General features: G+C 45.9%; 1 protein-coding gene across 1 annotated transcript; it reads right to left on the reverse strand.

The window, feature by feature from the left end:
- Positions 1–4,726: 4,726 nt before the first annotated feature.
- Positions 4,727–23,503, reverse strand: GJA3 (gap junction protein alpha 3). Its single transcript, XM_072719798.1, has 2 exons — positions 23,342–23,503; positions 4,727–7,239 (listed from the first exon to the last, which is right to left on the reverse strand). Exon 2 carries the CDS (start codon positions 7,220–7,222, stop codon positions 5,909–5,911), a length of 1,314 nt encoding a protein of 437 aa, XP_072575899.1. The 5' UTR covers positions 7,223–7,239; positions 23,342–23,503; the 3' UTR covers positions 4,727–5,908.
- Between the last annotated feature and the right edge of the window lie 671 nt (positions 23,504–24,174).

Genomic DNA, 24,174 nt, shown 5'->3' on the forward strand with positions numbered 1-24,174 from the left:
TGTGTTCAAATGGATGGGTTGTGTTGTGCACTTAGGCACTGCATCCTGTATGTGTCAATCTCAGTTCAATTTAAAAGGTTTTTTAGCTTTTGAAAAATATATACGTAAAGTTGTGATCATGGCAAAGTGCATACAAAATCAAATTTACCATTTTCTCTATGTTTAAGTAAGTCATGTTAAGTCCATTCAAACCATCTGTCTCCAGAGCTTTGTCATCTTTCCCAAAGGTACTGTCCCCCAATGACTCCTGCCTTCCTCCCCCATCATGCTACCTTCTGCCTCCACCATGTCTACTGTAGATGGACAGAGCCCATGGAATTGTAAGTCATTTGGCCTGTGATTGGCCTGCTCACTTAGCATAAGTCCTCAAGATTCATCCCTGCCATAGCCTGTGGCAGGGTTTCCTGTTTAGGGCTGAATAATAGTCCATTGCACGTATAGAATAAAGGTAAATAGTATACCTGTATAGGCCCCAGAAAATTTGGCCAGGGTTACCTTTAGGTACTTTGGCTGAGGCTTTCCTGAGCGCTACTCTGGGGCAGGCACTACAACAAGTATGTTCTGTTCATTCTCATTTGTTCCTTGCAAATTTTCACTGTTCCGATGTGAAAACCCGTCTGCACAGTCAGAGGTTAAACAACTTTGCTGCAGTCAAAGGGCTGGAAAGGAGCGGTGCGGAATTCTGACCCCTGTCCATGACCTTGGTGACTCTGAAGGTGGGGGTGGGGGAGTGCTGCTGGGCGCAGGACCGTCTGTCTCAGAGAATTAGCAATTAGCAGGAACGCCTGCTAACGCGAGGGGTCGCATCCATGATCAAGCATCTCGGGAGCCCCAGGTCCCTGAGGACTGACGGACTGACGGAGGGTCTGACCACCTGGATTTCGTTGCGACCCAAGTCATTTGGGGCCTGCGCCTGGTTCCTGAGCGCACGAGCCCCACAGTCCCGTCCCAGTCCCGTCCCCGCGGCCCCGCAGCAGCCACCCCAGGGGCGCTGTGCTGAAGGCCCCCCGGGACCCGCCTGGGGACAGCGACCGCGGGGACTCGGCTCTGCTCGCCCCGCCCCTGATGTGCTCGCCCCGCCCCCGCTCTGCTCTCTCTCCGAGGAGCCCCAGGCTGCCGTCGCTGCCCCCTCTCCCTTTTTCTCGCTGGCAGCTCGGCTACCTGGTCGCGGGGTGTGCTGTCGGGCCGGTCTCCCCGGGGCGGGCGGGGCGGGGGGCTCTCCCGCTCGAGAGCCGAGCCTCTTTTCAAAAGCTCCATCAGAACAGACGTTGGCACGTAGGTATGGTCTGAATGGGGGAAATTTTCACTAATCCGTGTTTGGTGGCGTTGAATTTCGAGTGTTGCATTGCCGTAGAGCCTTCAAAGCAGCCAGGGGTCTCCGTTACCCTGTGTCCCTGGAAATCATCCCCCAAGTGGATTTGTCAAGCAGAAACAGCCTAAGCAGAATTGCATTTCTATTAAGGACTTGAAGTCGGACACATGACAGGTATTGCCAAGTGTCATAAAAGCAAAGATGACAACTACACAATTATTTGTAATTATATACAGAAAAGTCATCACCAAGAACGATTAACTCCAGCCTTGCTAGCCCAAAGTGATCTCACTGCTCTTGAAACCCCATTAATCTTATCAGGGTAGTGCCTGAAGGAGAGTGAAGGGGACAGACAGGATCAACATGCAGGACATTAGTTCTTCTGGAGAACATGCAGCAAGAGGTAGTAGCAATGCTACAGGAACTCTGAGAAGATGCTACTTTAAGTTCCTAAGTACCTGTGCAAAGATAGAACAGCCTTTGCAGAAATTTCTCAAGCTTCTTTTGTAGGAAAGAAATTTTTGCTCCTTATTCTATCTAGAGGAAAAGTTTTACTTTGAAAACCTCGTCAAGGATTCTACCAATAAAAACAATTAACCAACTACAGAGCTGATGATTTACATTTAAGGCCACTTTTTATTGCTTAGCTTATAATATGCTTCTTTTCAGTTACAATTTAGTCTAGGAAAGATACTGTTATAACACAAAAAATAAAGTTTTAGTAAGAGTTTTGTAAATATTATGATCTAACTTGCATTTGCTTACCAAAAATCTGCAAACATAATACTACAAACAGTTCACACTCTTAGTATTATTTAAATTCCTGGCTGACCATAAAAAGTCTTGCTGAGACATTCTACAATCAAAGAGAAAAAAATATTTGGGGCTATAAGAAATCTTACAGTGCACAAACTTCAGCTCTGCAGAGTAATAATATAAAATTAGAATGAGAAATACATTTTTGGACTTTAATGTACAATGCCGACTTGTATCACATTTACAAGTTACTTAGAGAATATCCAGAACTCCATGCGGATAGGGTGGGGTGGTGGCAGGAATCTATTGATCTTTACAAAAACATTTACCTTTTGAAATCATGCAATACTTTGTATAAGAATTTATTTGCTGAAAAAAAAGAATTTATTTGCTGGAAATTCATAAATCAATGTTACAAATACCAGAAGGAAGAGTTCAAAAGAAAACAATTCAGAAAAAGGGCTTTTTAAATAAATACTAAAGAATTAAAGTGTTAATAGGGGAAAAAATCCTTAATTGAAAAGAGACCTAAATCTCATGAAGTTATTTTTTAAAAAGGATATTTGAATTGTATTCATAGTTCTAATTCCAGGTATTCTTGTATAAGAAATCTATGATCTAGCCATTTACTTAATGATCAAGGAAAGCCAGGATGGATCAGAAATATTCTGGTTTGCTCTTTTCCCCTTTCTATTTTCTTTTGAAACTTAAGGTATCTTTTTTGTTAATGTCATGGGAAAAATAATTCAGTAAAATAAAGTTTAAAAGGGAGAAAGTGAATGACTATATAAGAAATGTTTTAGAATTTTAATAAATGGATTTGGAGATGGATTAGTAATGCTTGACATTTTGATTGCCATACATTATGTATGTAGTGCCAACAGGATGGCCCAGCTTCTGCAAACAGGGATGCAAGAAAGTAATTGTCTTGTATACTGAAGATTAAAAGATAATGTGCATAAATACATTAGGCAGAGCATTTGAGTTTAAAATAAGCTTATGGAAACATTTTTTTTCCATTAAATCAGGAGAAAAATGATTTCAGAGAAATTTCCAAATAATTAACAGGCTAGAGAAAAAAATCTCTGGATTTTGACCATAGGGAAAGGTGATTTCTACTTTTATTGTATATTAATATTAATGCTTATGGTGACTGGCTAAATAGAGAGCACTCTTTCACGCTGCTTGTATCTCCATGAGGGAGCAGGACCCTAGTCATTGGGGTCATTGACACCCTAAATAGCAACACAATGTAACATCTGCTTTCATTTTCTACATGAATTGAAATCAGAACACTACCCTGAAAAAATACTATAGGCATGCACTGTTGTATTGCAGAGTTTTACTTCTTTATAAATTAGTGGTTTTCAAGGAGGTGAATCTAATTTCACACTCCTACCCATGCACTAAATGGGCCAACTGGACTGAGATCAATTCACAATGCTGGCATCTCTATCAACATATGACGAATAAAATCCAATTTTAAAATATTTTATTTATTTATCCATGAAAGACAGAGAGAGGGGCAGAGACACAGGCAGAGGGAGAAGCAGGCCCCATGCAGGGATCCCAACGTGGGACCTGATCCTGGATTTCCAGGATCATGCCCTGGGCTGAAGGCGGCGCTAAACCGCTGAGCCATCTGGGCTGCCCTTTTTTTTTTTTTTTTTTTTTTTAAATTTTATTTATTTATTCATGAGAGACAGAAAGAGAGAGAGAGAGGGAAAATCCAATTTTAAAATGTAAAAACTAAAAAAAAAAAATAAAATAAAATGTAAAAACTAAATATGATTATACTGTTCACTCTCATCTCCACCCCCACCCAAATTAAACCATGGGTGACCAAGCAGTTTATTAACATTTATCATGGTAGAACCTAAAGAACCTGTGTTCATATCCACTTAGTGAGTTATACTTTGTCTGTTAGGTGCAATTGTGACCAAAGCTTTTTTTTTTTTTTTAATCAGAATGCTTTTCAAACTAGTACTTTATGGTGGCCCTTCTCACTCAAGTTCTACTGCCTGAAGTCTCAGGCATCCATTGTAGGTGATGAATGAACGTCTCTCCCCTGCATCCACTGTGGTACAAGTTATATGCACCAGCCTGGGGGGAATTGAGAAAACAGTCACTCAAATAATTTTCTGTAAGCCCAAACCTGTTTGAGAAAGGCGACAGGATATTTATGGGAAGTTAACATTTTTCAAGCCGAGGAGATCATCTGAGTTCACTCTGCAGCAAACAGAATGCTCTAATGAACTAGGTGCACACGTTAATCTGAGAATGGGAATCGCAATCTTTTCATCAGATTGCCAGTGGGTTGCTCTGTCCCATATGAAACACAAAGTAGATGGAGTGTAGCCCCAGATAAATCATCAGGAAATTGATGTTGCCTCATATAAAGAAATGAATCAAATTGGCAAGTGTTTTGTGTTTTGCTGAATAAGGCTGACAATACTCAGTGGAAGTTGGGAGTGTGAGAAGGACCTGGCTCAGCATTACCACGAGTAAGATACGACAGCAGGGTGTGCAGTTCGGAAAATTCTGCCACCTTCCAGCCATTCCCGTGCAGATCAATAGCCTCCCCCCGTCAGTGTAGCAATCTGTGTGGGTGACAAATGGGGCGCACGTCCGAAAACAGCACATGCACTTACACAGGAAGTAAAACCCAGATACTTTTATTTACACTTTAGAAAGCAAACAGGCTGCCCACAAAGAATAGTTAGGAAACTCAGAGAGTTTTATTTTGTACTGTTAAAACACGTAGGTCATTGATTCATCTTTATAAATAATTTTTCTGGCCAGAGTAAACTTTTAACCTTCCATTCAAAAACTTCACAACTTCAAGTATTTGAAATGCACTTAAATTTCCCCTGCCTTTATTTTATACAGTACATTCTCATAGCAATTAGCTGACTCGTGAGGTCGAAGAATTTCTTTCAAAGAAAGTTCAAATCTTTACTAGGATATAATGGGACAAATTAGCATTCTCTTGGTCAGTATTCATTTTAACAGGACTATTTTTCTTTCATTTCTCCTTAAAGAAAATGGGGAGGGGGGAATAGGCATACCTGTACAATTCAGATCAAAGCACAAAATATCATTTAAAAAATAAATACCTAAGGCATACTTGCCACACTTTTATTTCAATTTCCTCAGCTGTTTAAAAATTATCTCAAGTGTCGCTGCATTTCTACCTGCTTTCTTACCAGCGACCTCTGTGGCTCTCGCCTGGGCTGAATCTCTGCCTCTGGAGGGTAGCTGCTCATCGTCACTTGTCATGGAGCGTACAGTTTGCTATCCTGGGCTTCACAGGCAATTTCAGAAACTCAAATGACACTATATGGACTTGCTCTAAATCTTTTTTTAGTGCAGTTTGGCAAATATCCCAAATGAAATTCAACTCTAAGTTAAAAGTATCAAACAGAGATAAGTGCTAAGTGCGTCTGTGACTTTCTGGGCCGCCCAGAGGCTCTGGAGAGCCTGGGAATGGAAATCCTCGTTGCCGGGACTGAAGGGACGGTAGAGCCCCGCGGCTCCACCGCTGCAGAGCAGGTACCCACAGAAACGGCAACGCCCGCACAGGCGGCCCCGGTGGTGTTCTGCACCCACCTTGCCCCCCCGCCCCCCCACCTCAGCACGCCTCCGCGGTCTTGGCACTCTACCTCACGGGGTTAAGAACAGCAAGCATGGACACACAGAAGCCTTCTCTCCCGCGGCTCTTCCCCTCCCGCACTCCAGTGCCCCTCACTTCCAGGCTCCGTCTCCCTGCAGCCTGGAACGGCACTTTGGTTTTGGTTGCTAGAAAAGAGGTTATTGTGAGGCTGTCTGGAGAGACCAGCACTAGATGGCCAAGTCGTTGGGTCTGGCCCGGCCGCCGCTGGCCCTGCTGGCCTTGCTCAAGCGGCCCGCATCCGCCGGGGGCAGCGGCGGCGCGTGCGTCTCTGCTGGGGTGGTCACCGGCTGCTCCGCGTCGTCGGGAGTCACTGCCAGTTTGCTGTCCCCCAGGCTGCTGCGGCTCCCGGTCAGCAGCAGGCCGGGCTCGCCGCCGCCCGTCCCGTCGTCCGGCGGGAGCTGCCCGGTGCTGCCCGCGGGGCTCGGGGACGCAGAGGGCGCTGCTGCCCCGGAGGCCTTCCTGGCGGAGGTGTGCTGCTCGGCCTCCTGATTGGCCCAGTTCTGTTCCGTCATGAGCAGGTGCTGGTCCCTCGCGCGGGCCTCGGGCAGGGCTGCCGGGTGGAAGTCTGCGGCCAGCGGGGGCGCCCCGGGGTAGCCCGCGGCGGTGGCCTGTCCCGGGGAGGAGGCCGAGGGAGCGCTGTAGGGCGGGAACCCGATGGTGACCGCGGGCGCCTCGGAGAGCGAGGGGGGGCCCAGGGCGCTCCCGCCCCCGGGCTTGGTGGCCCGGACCGTGGCCTCGGGGGAGTCTGCGCGCGGGTGGTTGGTCATTCCCTGCTTGAGCTTCTTCCAGCCCAGGTGGTAGATCTCCAGCATGTTGAGGAGCAGGGACACACAGGCCACCGCCAGCATGAAGATGATGAAGATGGTCTTCTCTGTGGGCCTGGAGATGAAGCAGTCCACCGTGTTGGGGCAGGGCCAGCGGTCGCAGCGGTACAGCGGCTTCAGCTCAAAGCCGTACAGAAAGTACTGCCCGGCGATGAAGCCCACTTCGAACAGCGTCTTAAAGATGATGTTGAACACGTAGGTCCGAAGCAGGGCTCCTGCGATGCGTACCCTGCCGCGGTCGTCGCGCAGCGGCCTGTCCTTCTGGCCGCCGGGCCCGCAGCGTGCGGCCGGGCCAGGGTGCGGGAGCTCGGCCCTCAGCAGCTCCTCCTCGCGCTCCTTCTTCTTCTCCTCCATGCGCACGATGTGCAGCACATGGCCCAGGTAGATGAGGGTGGGCGTGGACACAAAGATGATCTGCAGCACCCAGAAGCGGATGTGTGAGATGGGGAAGGCCCTGTCGTAGCACACGTTCTCGCAGCCGGGCTGCTGCGTGTTGCAAGTGAAGTCCGACTGCTCGTCCCCCCACACCTCCTCAGCGGCCGCGCCCAGCACCAGGATCCTGAAGATGAACAGCACTGTCAGCCAGACCTTGCCGATGACCGTGGAGTGCTCCTGCGCGTTCTCTAGTAGTCTCCCCAGGAAGCTCCAGTCGCCCATTGCTCCAGATTGCTAACCTGCAAGGGAACGGTGCTGGTTAACAGGAGGACACGCAGGGGGCCGGAGGGTCCACGCACCCCACGGGGGCAGACCTCCGGAGGCGGTGCTGGAAGAGGGGCTCCCTGGGTAGGGGTACAGCCACTTCCAAACGAGTGTGCCATTGCAGGTGTGGGTCTGTGTGCGCGTGTGTGAGTGCAGGTGTGTGTGCGTGTGCAGATGCACGTGTGTGTGTGTGCTGGTGTGTGTGCAGGTGCAAGGGTATGTGTGCCGGTGTCTTGCGTGTGCAGGGCTATGTGTGTGCATGTGCAGCTGTGTGTGCATTGCAGGGGTATGTGTGTGCGCGTGTGCAGGTGTAGGTGCAAGGGTGTGTGTGCAGGTGTGTGTGTGCATATGCAGGTGTGCATGTGTGTGCATGCAGGTGCAGGGGTATGTGTGCACATGTGTAGGTGTGTGAGAGTGCAGGTGCAAGGGTGTGTGTGCATGTGCAGGAGTGTGTGTGTGTGTGTGTGCAGGGGTGTGTGCGCTTGCAGATGCAGGGGTGTGTGTGGGTGTGCAGGTGTGCATGCATGCGTGTGTCTCCAACATCGTGCTGGGCAGCGATAGAGACCGCAGTGCCAGCATAAAAACCAGCTATTACACCACACCCGTGCTGGCACAAACGAGATGCCCAGGGCGACTCAGGCCCTCACTTCAGAGCTGGGGAAACTGGAGCTCCAAAGACAAATGACTTCCCTGAGAGCCATAGAACGGCCCTGGCTCCCCACTACCCATCCCGCTTTCTGCCAGAGCACGGTCCAAGGGAGTGCTGGTGCTGTGGGGTACACAGCCTGCTCCGATTCCTAACCTCCCCCTTTTAGTCCATGTGACATTAGAGCAACTCTCCCTTATGCCACCCTCATAATTTCTACCACACACTAACCTACTATCTTTTCTGTTATTTGCTTTCTTTTTTACTTTGCAAATGTCTCATAAATGGTTAACTCGCTGCACAGTCCCCAGGAGCCTGTGTGGCCACCTGTAAGATGGGACAACAGTCATCAGGTCAGTGCAGTGCATGGCCTCCTAGATGGAAGGGGGCTGGCAGGCCTCCTCTGTGAAAGCAGCAGTGTTCCCCAGATGCAGGGCACCAATGTTACAAGGCGTCCTCCCTGTCACTACTGCTCACGCAGGCCCGGAGCTTCGAACTAGAACCACAAAGAGCTCTGTTGTTCTGTCATTCTTCACACAAGGTAGCAGTCTAAGCTGTAAGTGCATGTAGGACCTCCAGCAACACTAAAGAATACTCTTCTTGTTTTGAATTTTAAAATGTTTAAAAATACTAACTTTTATGAATTGGTTCAAAGGCAAATATCCAAAACAAAACTTTACTCACCATGATCTAAAGAAATAGACAAATGTTAACCCCCTCCTAGAATAAACTTCCGACCCTTCCTTTGCTTTGGTCATTTGAGGTCTTTTTTTTTTTTTTTGAGGTCTTTTTTAAAAAAAATATTTAATTTATTTATTCATGAGTGACAGAGAGAGAGGCAGAGACACAGGCTGAGGGAGAAGCAGGCTCCATGCAAGGAGCCCGATGTGGGACTCAATCCCGGGACTCCAGGGTCATGCCTGGGCCAAAGGCAGCGCTAAACCGCTGAGCCACCCGGGCTGCCCTTTTCTGAGGTCTTTAGAGAAATATTGCCATTCACGTATCCTACCAGCCTCCTTGTCCCATATGGTGCCTGGCACCTGTTCTTTTGGGGATGTTCTTAGGAAGTAAAATATTTTAATTTAGAAACTTAATTACTGAACATGAAACAATCCATTCCTCCATGAAGGATGTCAGGTGTCAGGGAACCATCCCAGGTTACATCCTGCTTCTCCCCAACCCCAGGCTGTCACAGGGTCCCTGCCTGGCATCTCTGTCCATAGCCCCTCCCTTCAATCTGCTGGAGATTTTCCTCTGGGGTGCAGGACAAAAGCCTTGCATAGTGTGTACCACCCAGTCCCTGATCCAACACTCTGGTGATACCAAGCTTCCTGTGGTCCCTGAACCTCTGCTGTTAGGCCTTTGCATGTGCTATATTTCTTCAACTTAAAACCAGGGCCTGGCCTATTGACCTGTCACTTACTGCCACTCTCCCTTCAAGAGTGGCCAACTCAGGCTACCATGGGGGCCCTGTGTTTTCTCTTCCTCCTTATCACAGCCCTGGCTTAGTGGCTGTTGCTTCCTTTACATTCCAGGAGGTTCTTTCGATCCTCCCACAGCTCCTACCTTGCTAAGCTACAAATGGCATCCTCTCTCCTTGCTGTCCCTAGACAAGCACAGCCCTCTGAGTTTCTATAGAAAACCACCCTTAACCACCTTGACTGCTTGTAGACTTTCTCCTTAATTCTAGTTCTGAGGTTGGGGTTTGCACACACAGCTTTTCCTTCTGGATGTCTGCAGGCAGAACAGTGGGCAATGTGCATTTCTGGAAGTCTCTAAGAAAAGATCAGTGTGGGGAATGTCATACTTCTTTCTGCTACCTTCCCAGATGTGCAGGCACTTCTGCCTTGCTGAGTACAGCATGATGTACCAGAAAGGAGTCAGTGCAAGTGCCTGGTAGGTTCTCCCCACAAGGCTGGTGGCACATAACACCTTAAGGGAGGCTCTGCTTGTCACAGAGCCCGGAAAGTGTGGCTGGCATTTCCCTGCAGGGCCAGGGAAGCCAAATGCTCCACAGTGACGGGGGTGTCGCCCACAGTAAAGAACTTCCCTGCCCCAAATGCCCATTGTGAACCTGTTGAGAAACATGAGGCTAGGTAAATATTTATGCAACTAGTAAATCAGACGAGGACAGTAGGGCAGCTGCCTGTGGCATCTTGATACTCTTCTTTGCTGGCTCAGCCTCTCCAGAGTTCTTTAGGTCCAGGTGCTGATAAACACTTTCAGATAGGTACCCTTAAAGTTACATTGTGACCTCTGATCGCAACCTACAGAATTACAACGTGTTTCCATCCATATCCTTAGCTGGTAGTCTGGCAGCTGCCATGGCTCAGTAAGTCCTAAAGATGTGAAGATGAAGAGTGTGTCCTGAGTGGAGAGACACCCGTGGCTCATGCACTGTGTGGTGGCACACACTGGCAAGGCCTTTCTGGAAATGAGTTTAGTAATCTGTATGAAGAGATATAAAAGCTGTGATACCTCTAACCTGTAAGTCTACTCCTGGGACATCATACCAAGGAAATAATCAGAGATTTTGATGAATGAATGGATATTTACTGTGAATTACTTAGAAAAAGGAATAATTAGAAGCAGAAGTGTCCACTAAAGGATGAGCAATTTAAATACGTAACAGTGCCCAAGGCTGACATCAGGATCTGGCTTAACCCAGATCCCATTCCTGGTCTTTCTCTCCCTTGCCTACCTCTAATGTGACCGGGAAGAGAAATTTTTGCTTTCCTACCTCCTTTGGTTTTATTAATGAGGTGTAAGAAGTTGGCTGGGGAACATCTGGGAAAGCTTTTAGTTTCCTAATAAAAAGGCAGATGGTACCTGTGCTGTCCCTTCCCCCTTCTTTCCATAGTGAGTATAGATGTGCTGCCCGGGGCTGGGCAGTCACCTTGCAAGCACATGTCAGTAAGTGTGAGGGAGGGATGTCTGGGTGGCTCAGTGGTTGAGCATCTGCCTTCGGCTCAGGACATGATCCCAGGGTTCTGGGATCGAGTCTCTCATCAGGCTCCCTGCGGGGAGTCTGCTTCTCCCTCTGCCTATGTCTCTGCTCTCCGTGTGTCTCTCATGAATTAAATAAATAAATAAAGGAATGAATGAATAAATAAATGCATGCATGTATGTATGTATATATGTGAAGGGTGGTTGAGAAAGTCCAAGGCACCTGTTGTGACGAGGTAGACCTGCTGCAGCAACACTGACAGCCACCTCCAGGCTTATATGAAGGAAAAAACTCTATTTGTTCAAGTTAGGTTTTCTACTGCCTGCAGACAAAAGAATTCCTAACCGATACAGTCCCTTTTGATTCTTTATAGAATAAATCCAGGCACAAATGAAAAGCTGTGGTTCATTCATAACTACTGAAATACAAGGTATTCATTAGATACAATTTTTACGATCATCAATGACATGAAAAGATACTTATTCTGTAATGATAAATGCCAAAAGCCTAATACGAAACTATAGTGTGATACCAGATATTTTACACACATTCATTCATGTAAAAGGAAGAACAAGAAAGATATCAAAATGCTAAGTGTTAACCATAGTGTTTCTAGAACTGGGTGATTTTAATTTCCTTTTCATATTTTTTTGCATTTTCTGTAACAATATCACATTTATCATTGTAAAGGATTCATGACCATTACTTTGTTTCAAAGTTCTAATTTTTTAAAAAGTCAGACGCCTTTTTCATTGTTCTTTCATTACGGTTTCTACTCTTTAGATCTCTTTCATCATGCCCCTGATAAACACACAGAGGACAAATACAATACATGTGACATGATTAGCCCAATGTCGGAGGAGAATAATCCTGGGATCTCTGAGACGCAACATGAACCCTAACACTGGTTATCACTGATGGCATAAAGCTTACACTGGATTCTCCTGCCATGGCAGTCTACCAGTTTCTCTCAAAGCAAGGGCCAGGCTGTTTGTATCCTGTAACTCACTGCTGAGTCTTACTACTGCTCCACTATTTACTCTCATTTCACAGTTTGGGTTTTGTTTTGGAAACTGCATGAATGAATTTAACAACAAAAAATTAACCAGAGGACCGGATACCTATGGGAAAGCTGGCACTGTGGGTCAGAGTCAGATGAAAATGGGAGCCTCCAGATTTGAAGCAACATCCACCTGTCCTCATACTCATCAGTCTGCTCCAGACACCATGCAGACGTTCCTTTTTTTTTCATGCAGCTATTCTTAAGGTGTTTTACCAATATCACTTTTTAATCATATCCCTGATACCAATTCAGGGAGAAAATGACAGCAGAGGAGTGAAGCACACCCAGAACAGCAAAACTCTGCTGGCTAAGTACAAACAAATGACAACACCGGGGACCCCATGACCCACTGAGGGCTGGCCTCAAGTGAGACAAACATGGTGACTGGATGAGATATCCTTCTGCTTGAAAGAGGAAAATGGGTTTATTCTTATTGTCAAAATATCAGGCCATTTCACAACACTAGAGCAGCTCCTGGAAGCTCACACTATGAATGCTTACTTTGTAAGGTGCATATGATCTAATCATAGAGCATCAGAGCTACAGCACTGAGCACGTTTAGATAACAGATCCACCACGGTGGCAGTGGGATTCTCTAGTACTTGTATGTGGACATGGATTACCTCTGTGAGATGGTATTTTTATTTTTATCTTAGCAAAAACTTTGATTCTGACATTACCGCAGAACAAGATCTTCTGTTGCAGAGTTTATGCAGATGCTTCCATGTTCTCCTAACAGTTACACTTTCACTTTCAAAGCTGTATGGTTTCCCCTTAGCCTTTAGGATATGTTGAGTGTCCCTTCATATCAATGGATGGCTATTTATTAGCAACAACCTTGTGCTCAACTCTGGGCCACGTGTTCTGTTGAATACAGTGAAGGTAAAAACACGGTCTCTATCTTGTCTACTTGTGGAGTCTACTTGTGGAGATAGGAAAATTGAGGAAAATGGGGAGCTCTGCAAGTACAGAGAGATTTTAGAGAAGAAGGATATTAATAACAGAACATGGGGCCAGGGGAAGCTAGCCAGGGAAGGGTGGCATTTGAGCTGGGTTTAGGAGAGGTGGCTTTGGGTAGGGGAAGAGTGACAGGAGTGCATTTCAAGGCCAGATCTGCATTCCCATGGCAGGGGGACTATGAATGACCTGGCATGGCTGGAACAGGGGCCCTGTGTGCGAGCACTGGCTTTAAATGGCTGCTTCTGCACAGGAAAGCTAGACAGGCTGCACTGTGAACATAATAGGCGCTCAGCAAACCCTGGTGGGACAAATGAGTGAAAGGACATCGAGGGCCACTGAATCACTTGGAGAGCGGAAAGATGTGCTGAAAGTGCTGTTCAGGAAAGAAGGGGCCCCCTGACAGGGCCTCAGGAAGAGTGGTAATCTCCGAATGAATGCCGCAGCCAGGGCGGATGACAACAGGGCGAGTGGAAAAAGGAAGGACAGAAAAGGAGACACAGTCTGGAGACAAAAATAAAGCAGAATGTAGAGTCTGCCTAGAGTCAGAGAATGAAAGAGAGAGGCACGAATTAAAGACAAACCTTGTATTTCTGAGCCTGAGTGGGAAAATCAGGGGGGCTGTGGGAAGAGAGAAACACTGTGGGGGGGTTGGCTAACTGGGGCTGGAAGAAAAGATGATGACGGGTTTTGTGACCATCTGGATCAAAAGTAGTGGCAGAAGGTATGCGTGAGGCTGTCTAGGAGGAAGCAGGAGACAAGGAGCAAGGTGAGGCCGGGCAGAGGCCTGCAGTGCAGCTCCACCTCTCCTGAGCTCACAGCACACAGCACAGCAGGGAGAAGGGACCTCATGGGTGAAGAGCGGTGGGAGGGGACGCACTGCCCTCAGTGTGTGGTCACCACTTTGACGAAGGGTGACCCTGTGGGTGAGAGCTTGAGGCCAAGTACTGACGGGCAGCAGTGACCCCTCGAAAGTGTTGGGGGGAGGACGTTCCTCCATGGGGCCTGCTGAGGTCTGCCAGACAAATTCACGTTCTTTGGCTTGTATTTGTTTCCTTATCAAAATCATATCAGATAATGTCAAAATGGAACACCCTTTCTTCTCTATAGAATTGACTTCCACATTCAACTTTGCACCACCCAGATTGAACTTTTGCCTTGTTCTCTGGGATACCCAGGAGCCCTCGGGGCCCATTCGACCTGCTGGGAAGGCTGTCCCCATCTCAGAAGGCACACTCTGAGAGCGTCCACGACACTGGAGATGGGGGTAACACGGACGTAGGGAAGCCAGAGGAGGGCTTTGAAGAAGGGGGTGACTAACAGTGTCAGCATTCCTCGGTGTGTTCAAGATGGATGGACGGAAAGAAAGGCCCTTTGATCTCACAACAAGGATGGCACTGCTCATCCTCAAATGCCCAGGCCAGTGGGAGTACTGGGACAGAAACAAAAGTCCAGACCAGTGGCTCGAGGCAGAATGGGGGAACGAAGTGTTGACTTGGCTCGGAGAGCACTTGCTCAACAAGTCCAGACCTCAAAGGAAGGAGAGGTGCAAAACGGTTAAAAAGGAGAGGTGCAAAATGGTTAAAAAGTGGGAGAATAAGGCCCAAAGGAGGTGCTTCCAGGATAGGGGTAGAGAAGGCTACCGACGGGAGCCACGGGGACAGGGGGTGGAGGGACAGTGGGGCTGCGCAGCACCAGGACGGGGCCCAGGGACAGGAGCCGGGCTGAGAGGGCAGGAAGCGCGAGCTCTCTCCAAAGCGATGACAGGGCTCTTCTCAGCGGGGTCAAGCCAGAGGTCGGCCCCTCAGGCAGGGGCAGGACTGGAGCTCCTGGGAGGAAAGGGGGAACAGAGAGGAGGAGAAGGGACTGGGCTCCTTCAGTGCCCAGCCAGACGTGGCATCTCTGTCGGAGTTGTGGCCCCTGAGGGGGGCTGAGCGGCAGCCCGCTCCCTGTGAGGCCCTCGGCGATGAGCAGAGGAGGGCGGCCCGGGCCGGGCAGGAGAGAAACGCAGGCTGCGGGGGGCCGAGGGCTGCGGGCAGGCACAGGGAAGGCACGGGCCGCGGCACGGGCCTCCCCGAGAGCGTGACCTCCGAGTGGAGCTGGGCCTTACATCTGAGGGATGCCATCCAGGCAGAGTAAGGGCCCCAGTGGCGGGCAGACCTGGGGTGCTCTGCTGGGGAGGACGGCCGGGAGCAGACAGGCCCATGTGAGGCGGGGCAGGGGCAGATCAGAGCGGACCGTGATGAGAACGCTGGCTTATACTCCACGTGAGATGAGAGTGTGCTGGACGGTTTGAACAGAGGAGTTCTGTCATCCGATTTACATCCTCATGGAGCCCCTCTGGTTGTTGTCAAGAACAGGTGCGGGGTGGAAGGGGCAGTGGGCAAAGGTGAAAGCAGAGGGCTGGGGAGCAGGCTGCGCTATAATCCACAAAAGTGGCAGTGGTGACAAATGGCCGGGTCTGCGCAGACTCTGAAATAGGTCCAGCATGATGCACTGACAGGTCAAGGGTTGGGGTAGGACTGAGGAGAGGCCAAGGGAACAGAAGGAAGGGGACTGCCATTTACCAAGATGGGGAAAGTAGAGGAGGTAAAGGTTTGGAAAGGCATGGGAATCACGAGTTCTATTCTGAATATATTAAGTTTGAGACACCTATTAGGCAAGCATGAAGGCTAGAGAGAAACATTTGGGAGTCATCATCAAACCCTGAGACTAGACTGCGATTATCTAAGGGCAGGGGAGAAGGACAAGGGGGCCGAAGACCAAGCCTTGGGGGCACTCCAGCATCTGCAGGTCAGTACAGAAGGAGAAACTTGCAAAAGAGTTGCTTATTAGGAAATGCAACTTTTAGTTAAGACTCAGATGGAATAACACTCAAAAGATATCATTTGCATTCTACTTGATTCTCTTTTGTGACTATACTTTGACACTGAAAACATTGTTGCTAGGTTTTTAAATTAGAGGTAGTATAACTTGGAGTATGGGTAGGCAAATTAATTTTGTGTTAACTGTTTGTGATCACCTGGAACATGGTTGAGTAGGATTTTGAGAGTCACATATAGGCTTAGCCAGAAAGAGTTCTATGTTCCTTTAGTGATGTCTGCTAGAGTTTGGTATAAGGCAGTGGTGGCCAAGATGCTTTTTGCCATCTCTGACTTGGCACAAATTTAAAAGAACATGGTAGACTGAGCTAGTCACAAATATGATACAATGAAAAAAGGCTTATCCAGCTATCTTTCCAGCAGGTGGAAAGACTGTTTTCCATTAGCATCTTTTATACCTTACCTGCCTTTTTCAAGCATTCACATTTAAGACAGTAATTTCCAGTTGCCATGGGACCTAGCCCATGTTATTATGTACCTACCACACTTTTTCCATAGTTCTGATCTGACTTTTTAAAAAGGAAACAGAATTCACAATAAATTCACCAAAAATAACAAGAGACTCCTTCTTCTTTTACTCTATAGCTTCAACTCCAACATTTAGCTTTGTCTTAGACTAAAAAGCAAGACGGGAACTAGGCTTTTAAAAGCTGGCTCAATGAAATTTACAACACAGGGCCATAGTGCCGCAGTGCCATGGCACTCATGGCACTGGGAAAAGTTCAACCACAAAGACAAGCACAAAGGAGGAAAATATTGAACCTCTGATGCTTCAGGTAAAGTAACATGTGACATTGTTTTCCATCTCCAGAAGAAAAGACTGATCACACCAACCAGCAGGACACCTAATGGCAAGAGTTCTAGATATACTTGATATCTGGTAGAACAAGTCCCCCAATTTTGTTCTTCATATTTGTCTAGGCAACTTTTGGCCTTTTATTTTTTCCAGATGAAATTTAGGTAGAGCTTGTCAAGTTCCATGAAAATCTGAGACTCAATTTTGATTGGAATTGCATGAAATTTATAGATGAATCAAATTTAGCCCTTTACAGTTAAAAATAGATCTGCCCTATGACCCAGCAATTGCACTGCTGGGGATTTACCCAAAAGATACAGATGCAATGAAAACGCCGGGACACCTGTACCCTGGTGTTTATAGCAGCAATGTCCACAAACTATGGAAGGAGCCTCGGTGTCCATCGAAAGATGAATGGATAAAGAAGATGTGGTTTATGTATACAATGGAATATTACTCAGCCATTAGAAATGACAAATACCCACCATTTGCTTCGACGTGGATGGAACTGGAGGGTATTATGCTGAGTGAAGTAAGTCAATCAGAGAAGGACAAACATTATATGGTCTCATTCATTTGGGGAATATAAAAAATAGTCAAAGGGAATAAAGGGGAAAGGAGAAAAAATGAGTGGGAAATATCAGAAAGGGAGACAGAACATGAGAGACTCCTAACTCTGGGAAACGAACTAGGGGTGGGGTAAGGGGCGGGGGGTCGGGGGTGGGGGTGACTGGGTGACAGGCACTGGGGGGGCACTTGATGGGATGAGCACTGGGTGTTATTCTATATGTTGGCAAATTGAACTCCAATAAAAAATAAATTTACAAAAAAAAAAATTTAGCTCTTTACAATCTAGTTTCCCCCCGTCAATAGGCACAACTGATCCATTGATGTTGACTTTCTTCATGCCTTTCAATAGTGCTTTAGGATAATGTTCCTAAAGGTCTTAAACATCTTTTGTTAGATTTATTCCTAATTTATACTCATTCTAATTTTTTTGTTCCAAGTCGTTTTTTCATTATAACTTTTTATTGGTTACTGTTGGTACTTAGGAACATTGTTTTTATATATTGATCTTATATCCAGAAACCTGTTAGAAAGTCTTAATAGTTCAATAGTTAGGAGATCCCTTTGGATTTCCTATGTAACACATAATCGAATCATCTGCTATTGAGGACAGATTTGTTTCTTCCTCCTTGAGTTCTAATTCCTGTTATTTCTTTTTCTTGTCTTCCTGTACTGGCCAGGACTCTTAGCACAATGTGGAGATGGTGATATCTTTTCTCATTTTTGTCTTTAACATGAATGCTTCTCAAATTTTATCATTGAGCATGATGTTTCAACTTTTGTCAGGCTAAGAAGTTTCCTTCCAATCTTTGTTAATGGTTGGTTGGTTTTTGTTTTCTAAATCCAATACTCTTCTCCTGTTATTGTGATATTTATTTATTTAAATAGAAGAATGTTTTATTTTATTTTTAAAAAGATTTTATTTATTTATTCATGAGAGACACAGAGAGAGAGGCAGAGACAAAGGTAGAGGGAGAAGCAGGCTCCATTCAGGGAGCCCGATGTGGGACTCAATCCTGGGACTCCAGGATCAGGCCCTGGGCCAAAGGCAGGCTTTAAACTGCTCAGCCACCCGGGCTGCCTGAAATTGCTATTTCTTAAGTTAATTTTGATAGTTCATATCTTTTAGAAAATTTTCTATTTCACCTAAGTTTCAAATTTATTGGCAAAAAATTATTTATGGTATTTTCTTATGATTTTGAAATTTTATGGTATTTATAATTAGAATCATTTGTTTGGTTCCAAATACTGTTTATTTGAGGTTTTTAAAATATTAGTCTTATTAGTAGTTTTTCTTTAACTAATGAACCAATTTTGATATGCTTGAAAAAGGATAAGAGTTCATTTTGTCATTTTTTTCCAATGTTTTATCACCTATGCTATATTTATAGCATATTTATATATACAAATATATAAATCATATATATTTATAGTATACAGAATAAATCTACAAAAAAATTCCTATAGATCTTTTAAGTTGATAATGTTGATTTTAGTATTTGCTAGTATTATTACAAAATATATATATATGTGTGTATATATAAATATATAATTTAAGGGTATCCTTTATCTTACTGTGAAATTGTTTATTATTGTACAGTTTCAGGGGAGTCCTTATTTTAAATGAAAAAGTGCATGGTTTCTATTACTTAACTTTTCAGTAATCTCATGCTCTGGAAGGAGACATCATTCTACAGATCAACTGATCAATGAAATTATAAAACACCATTTTTCTAACCTCTTTATCAATAATTTTAAAGTACTGCTAGGATTATATATAAATATTTATTTATTTATTTGTTTATTGTCAGAGAACAAATCTCCAGAAACACGAAATAGTTTTTAAATTATACTTTATTTTTGTTTTAAGATTTTATTTTTCAAGTAATCTCTATACCCAACATGGGGCCTGAACTTACAATTCCAAGATCAAGAGTTGCATGTTCCACTGACTGAATCAGCCAGGTGCACCTTATTCTTTTATTCTATTTGTTTATTAAATAAGAATGGATAGAAAACACCTGCCATCCATATGTTATTATCCCTCTCTTTTCTCTTTTATGTGGGAATTTTAATTGTTCTTTGAGGGGCTGGATCTTAAATTGTTTATAAATACTTGAAAAGTCATATGCTCTTAAGTCTTGGTTAAGGTAAATATGATTAACATTTTCATCCCGAGTCAAAGGGGAAAAACTCAGTTTTTCTTTTGTTTTTGACATTCTGTAACTTATTTTTTTTTAAAGATTTTATTCATTCATTCATTCGAGACACAGAGAGAGAGAGGCAGAGACAGACACAGGCAGAGGAAGAAGCAGGCTCCACGCAAGGAGCCTCATGCAGGACTCAAACCCGGGAATCCAGGATCACACCCTGAGCCAAAGGCAGGCGTTCAACTGCTGAGCCACTCAGGCGTCACTGACATTCTGTAACTTAAAAAGCTGAATGAGAGCTAATTTTAAGTTGAAAGCAACTTAAACAATTGTATTAAAGAACAAATGTATTCAATTTTTATATTTAAGAACGACAAAAGTAAAAATAAACTTTACTTTTTAACCACAGTATTTCTTCTTGAAATACTCAAATAAAATAAATATTCCTACTAGAAATCAGTATTAAGTCACCATTTCCACAATTAGAGTTCTAATATTAAGTTAGAAAATTAACAGCTGGTTGAGCTTCAGTTCAATTGACAGAAAAATGTAAATAGTCTGGAGCATAATTAGAAACATGACTGTCTTCCACTACTATTCATGCCATACTGGGCTTCCTCTTTAAACCCTCCAAATGTTTTCCCTGTTCCATTACCCTGTGGAGTCCTCTGGTTTCTCCTGCCAATTATTAAATGGCATTAAAAGTTTTTAAAATAACTGCTGTGAAAGACCTAAGGATACCACTTGAAGTTTTCATTTAAACATTTGACTTACACATTTTAGTGTAATTGAGCATTAATTTTAATGTACTTAAGCATTAGTCTCTAAACTTTTAATGAATAATGAAAAAAAGTCACTTCCCTTGAAGTAAAACTGAATTTACCAATACTTCCTGAAGGGTGGCTTGGGGGTAAGGGTAAATAAAGAAAATTATAGGGATGCTTTAGTGTATTACTGCTCCCAACAGGATCTCGTCCTGTCTAAAGCACAGATCAGGCCTTCTGAAGAGTATACCAAGCACTGACTTCACACAGTCTGGTCAGTTAAAAGTAATTTCCCTCTATAAATCTAAATTACATCCTTCAGGAATCTGGTTCATCCAGGGAGGAAATATGGAATCACAGGGCTAGAAGAACCTCAGAAGTGGTCTAGTTTATCCTCTTTATTTTACAGATTGGGGTATGGAGGCCCTGACTGGATACTGTGATTTGCCGAAGGCTACACAGCCCACAATGCTGAAGCCAGCACGAAAACTCCTGACTTTTGACTCGGTCAGTCATACCTTCCTCTTCCGCGTGACTTCACCGGATTATGCACCAGGCAGATTGTTCAGATTACAACAGCTGCCCTTTTAGTTATATCACTCGATCACACTCTAAAACGTATGTTTAGAAACATGGGTTAGAGTCCAAAGTGGCTAAAATTATTAAATATTATTGACATGCTAAGAACGGTCCTGTTACTCCACCATATAAATTGGAATTGTCATTTTAAAGCAAATTCAGATATTATCTTCACTCTTGCTTTAGTGAACAAAACCTCACAGCCCGAAAATTGTGATATTTTATTTTTCCGTCTATATTACTGACACAGATTACATCTGTCAAAATGGTTTCTATTTTTGTAATAATTTCTATAGTATAAATATAATTTCACTTCTAATTCAAACCCACTTTTATGAGTGTACAACAGAAATCTCTTCTATATTCTAGAATAAAAGATTAATTTTAAAGCTAATAAGAAATGGAGTTTTGTGAATAAAATGAACATCAATTCCTGGAGATAATCAGGTGGTCTGAACAAAAAAATTAAGTGATTTTTGCATTTAGTATCATTCGTTTGTTAACAGTAAATAAAGCAAACCACTAATTCTTCAAATTAAAGGAGATGTGAGAGTGCAGAAGCTGTTCACATCAACCATTATGAAGTCATACTTTTGAAGACCAGAGATTTTTAAAAAGTAGTACAGTACTAACTTAGTTATCATGATGAAGAATTTTCCATCACTGTAAAAATGAAAATTAAGATTAAACTTTATCATTATTTTATTCCCTTTATGCCCCTTATGCATTATATTGAAATGGCAAAAGCATACTGTTTTTAGAGACACATGTATATTGTTAATTATCACATGTATTGGATTTTTTTTCTCTCTTCAATTTAATGAATATTTATCAAACACCTATTTTGTATGTGGCACTATTAATTAAGATATGGTGTTACTCTCAGGAGGTTCATTCACATTCTGTGGGTGAGACAGACTTGAAAAAAAATTAATCAAAATATAATATGGCAAGTGTTACATAGTACTGGTAATGGCCACAACACAGTGGAGTGGAGAGACAAGGACACTGTATGTTAATCATGAGTTTGGCTGAGTTTCTTAATATAGAGATCCTGGGAATCATGCTATCTATACAGGGTGAAATACTTCTCAAGGGCCTGTCCACTGTCTGGAATGTTCTGATATTTTAGTATGGTACAAAAACTATGTTTATTCATGCATTTATGTGTGATACTGAGGTAAAATCCTAAAAATTTGTATATCCTATTTGTTCTGTTAGGTGCATGTTCACGTAATGGTAACACTCGAAAGACTAATATTATTTAAATTCTTTGCATATGTGAGGCTTTATAAAACGGCTGTGATACATACACATAGTTTTAAGGCTCAAATGTGTAGTGTAAAAGTTATTTTTGTTAAGAAAATGAACACAACTTGAAATGTAAGTAATATTCAAGGAAATTGTGTCAAAATTCTTTTTCTTATTTGCGAACAATGACATTGTGTTACATTTCATTATCTTAAGATGGTGTTAAGACATTAATAACATTCACTGGCTAACATAAATAGCATTGTCTAGTTTGTTATAGTAGTAAAGTTTTTGTGAATTACTTTACACTACAGGGACACGTGCATTGTCCTTATGAGATGCTAATCTCAACATGAATCAAACTGCTGAACTAGTGGAATATGTGCCAAATTAGCTGTTGTTTACTTAGAACACACTGACTCTTGGAAAAGAAATCTCCCCCCTTTCCTCTTTAATCTTTTAATGTTTGTTTTGCAATACATTTCACAGCACATTGATGGATTGTCAGTGAAGTGATGCACACATCATAAACCATCAATTTGAATTCTTGAGTCCTATAAGCTAAAGCATAATTCACGTCTCGGATGTTTGCATAGCACCACTTTTAAGTGACAAATTTTGGCGATATCTTGGTAAAAACCAGAGAACTCCACTTGTCCCTAATGTCCCAGTCATACATATTCGTGAACCGAGGGCTCTGCAGACTGGGATGAAGTCTGCTCACTACAGTGCAGAGGAGACGGCAAGGCAAATGCACCCGCATCGCTGCAACTGACTGTCAGAACAGCCCCTGAAAGAAGGGACTACTGTGGAATGCAGATAAGTGTTTTTCCACTCTTCTGTAAATTCTTTATACTTAAACATACTGTAACAAGCATATGGGTCAAGAAATTAGATCGTGGTACTTATAACTAAAACATTTCTTAAAAAAAAAAAAAAAAACCTTCCAAAAAGTTTCTTAAAAGAAGTAAGCGAGCCAACATTGTTCCTAAAAGACACCCACAGCTCTGCAGAAAGCGTGGCGATGCGAAACGCCAGCAGACAGCTGGTCTCCGTTCCCTGTGGCCGTGGGGTCTGTCGAGAGTAGTCAAGTATTTAAACCGTCCTCGACCCTCGGACCTGACGTCCCGGGGCCACTCCCGCTCCCCACCCGAAGGGAGAGTCCCCAGGGGAGGCCGTTACAGGCCGAGACCCCGCGCTCGGCAGAGGCCCCGGGAGCGAAGCAGCCGCGGTTATTCCCCAAGTTCCCCAGGCAGTTGCCCGTGTCCCGCCCTCCAGCCCTGCCGCTCCCACCTCTTCCCAAGAATTCCCGAAAGAATTCCGGGAGGCCGGGAGCCGCCGGCGCGCCGCGGGGCTGGGGCCGCCTCGCTCCGCCCGAGCCCGTCCTCCGTGCGGGGACCCGGCGCCCGCCCCTCCGCCCCGGGGCTGCCCCGGCCGCCGGCGCCTGGGCTCGGGGCGCCCGGCCCCGCGCTTACCCCGCTCTGCCGCGGCGGCGACCCGGGTGCGCTCCTCGTCGAGCAGGGCTCCCGGCCGCTCTCAAAAGGAGACTTTCTCCTACACGTGCGGTGCAACTTAACGCGTGCGCCCCGCGCACGGGCCCAGCCTCCCCGCCCCGGCGGCCATCCCCTGGCCCCAGTGCGCCCCGCGCTCGGCGCCCCCAAGCCGCAGCCCCGGCCGCCGCGCCACGCCCCCGCCGCCTCCACCTCCTCCTGGGGGCCGCGCGGGGGCGGTGCCAGGGTGCCGCGCAGGGCTCCCGCCCCGCACCCGCCTCTCGTTCCCGTCCCGCGCACCCACCTGCAGCCCGCCCCACCCCGCACTCGCAGTCCGCATCCCGTCCCGCCCGCCTGCACCTGCAGCCATAGCACGCACACGGTCACAGCGCGCCCGCAGCCCTCACCCGCAGCCGCGCCCGCAGCCCCACCCGCGCCCGCACCCCTCGCCCCGCAGCCGCGCCCGCAGCCCTCACCCCGCAGCCGCGCCTGCATCCCCACCCGCGCCCGCACCCCTCACCCCGCAGCCGCGCCCGCAGCCCGCGCCCCGCAGCCGCGCCCGCATCCCCACCCGCACCCGCAGCCCGCGCCCCGCAGCCGCGCCCGCATCCCCACCCGCACCCGCAGCCCGCGCCCCGCAGCCGCGCCCGCAGCCCGCGCCCCGCAGCCGCGCCCGCATCCCCACCCGCACCCGCAGCCCTCACCCCGCAGCCGCGCCCGCAGCCCTCACCCCGCAGCCGAGCCCGCAGCCCCACCGGCGCCCCGCAGCCGCGCCCGCATCCCCACCCGCGCCCGCAGCCCGCGCCCCAACCGCGGGA

Source organism: Vulpes vulpes, chromosome 9, assembly GCF_048418805.1.
Source record: "Vulpes vulpes isolate BD-2025 chromosome 9, VulVul3, whole genome shotgun sequence".
In the NCBI taxonomy this organism is placed as follows: domain Eukaryota; kingdom Metazoa; phylum Chordata; class Mammalia; order Carnivora; family Canidae; genus Vulpes; species Vulpes vulpes.

What these genes read in the sequence shown, in the direction of transcription:
- GJA3 (XM_072719798.1), bottom strand. Translation starts at nt 7,222, where the DNA reads ATGGGCGACTGGAGCTTCCTGGGGAGACTACTAGAGAACGCGCAGGAG.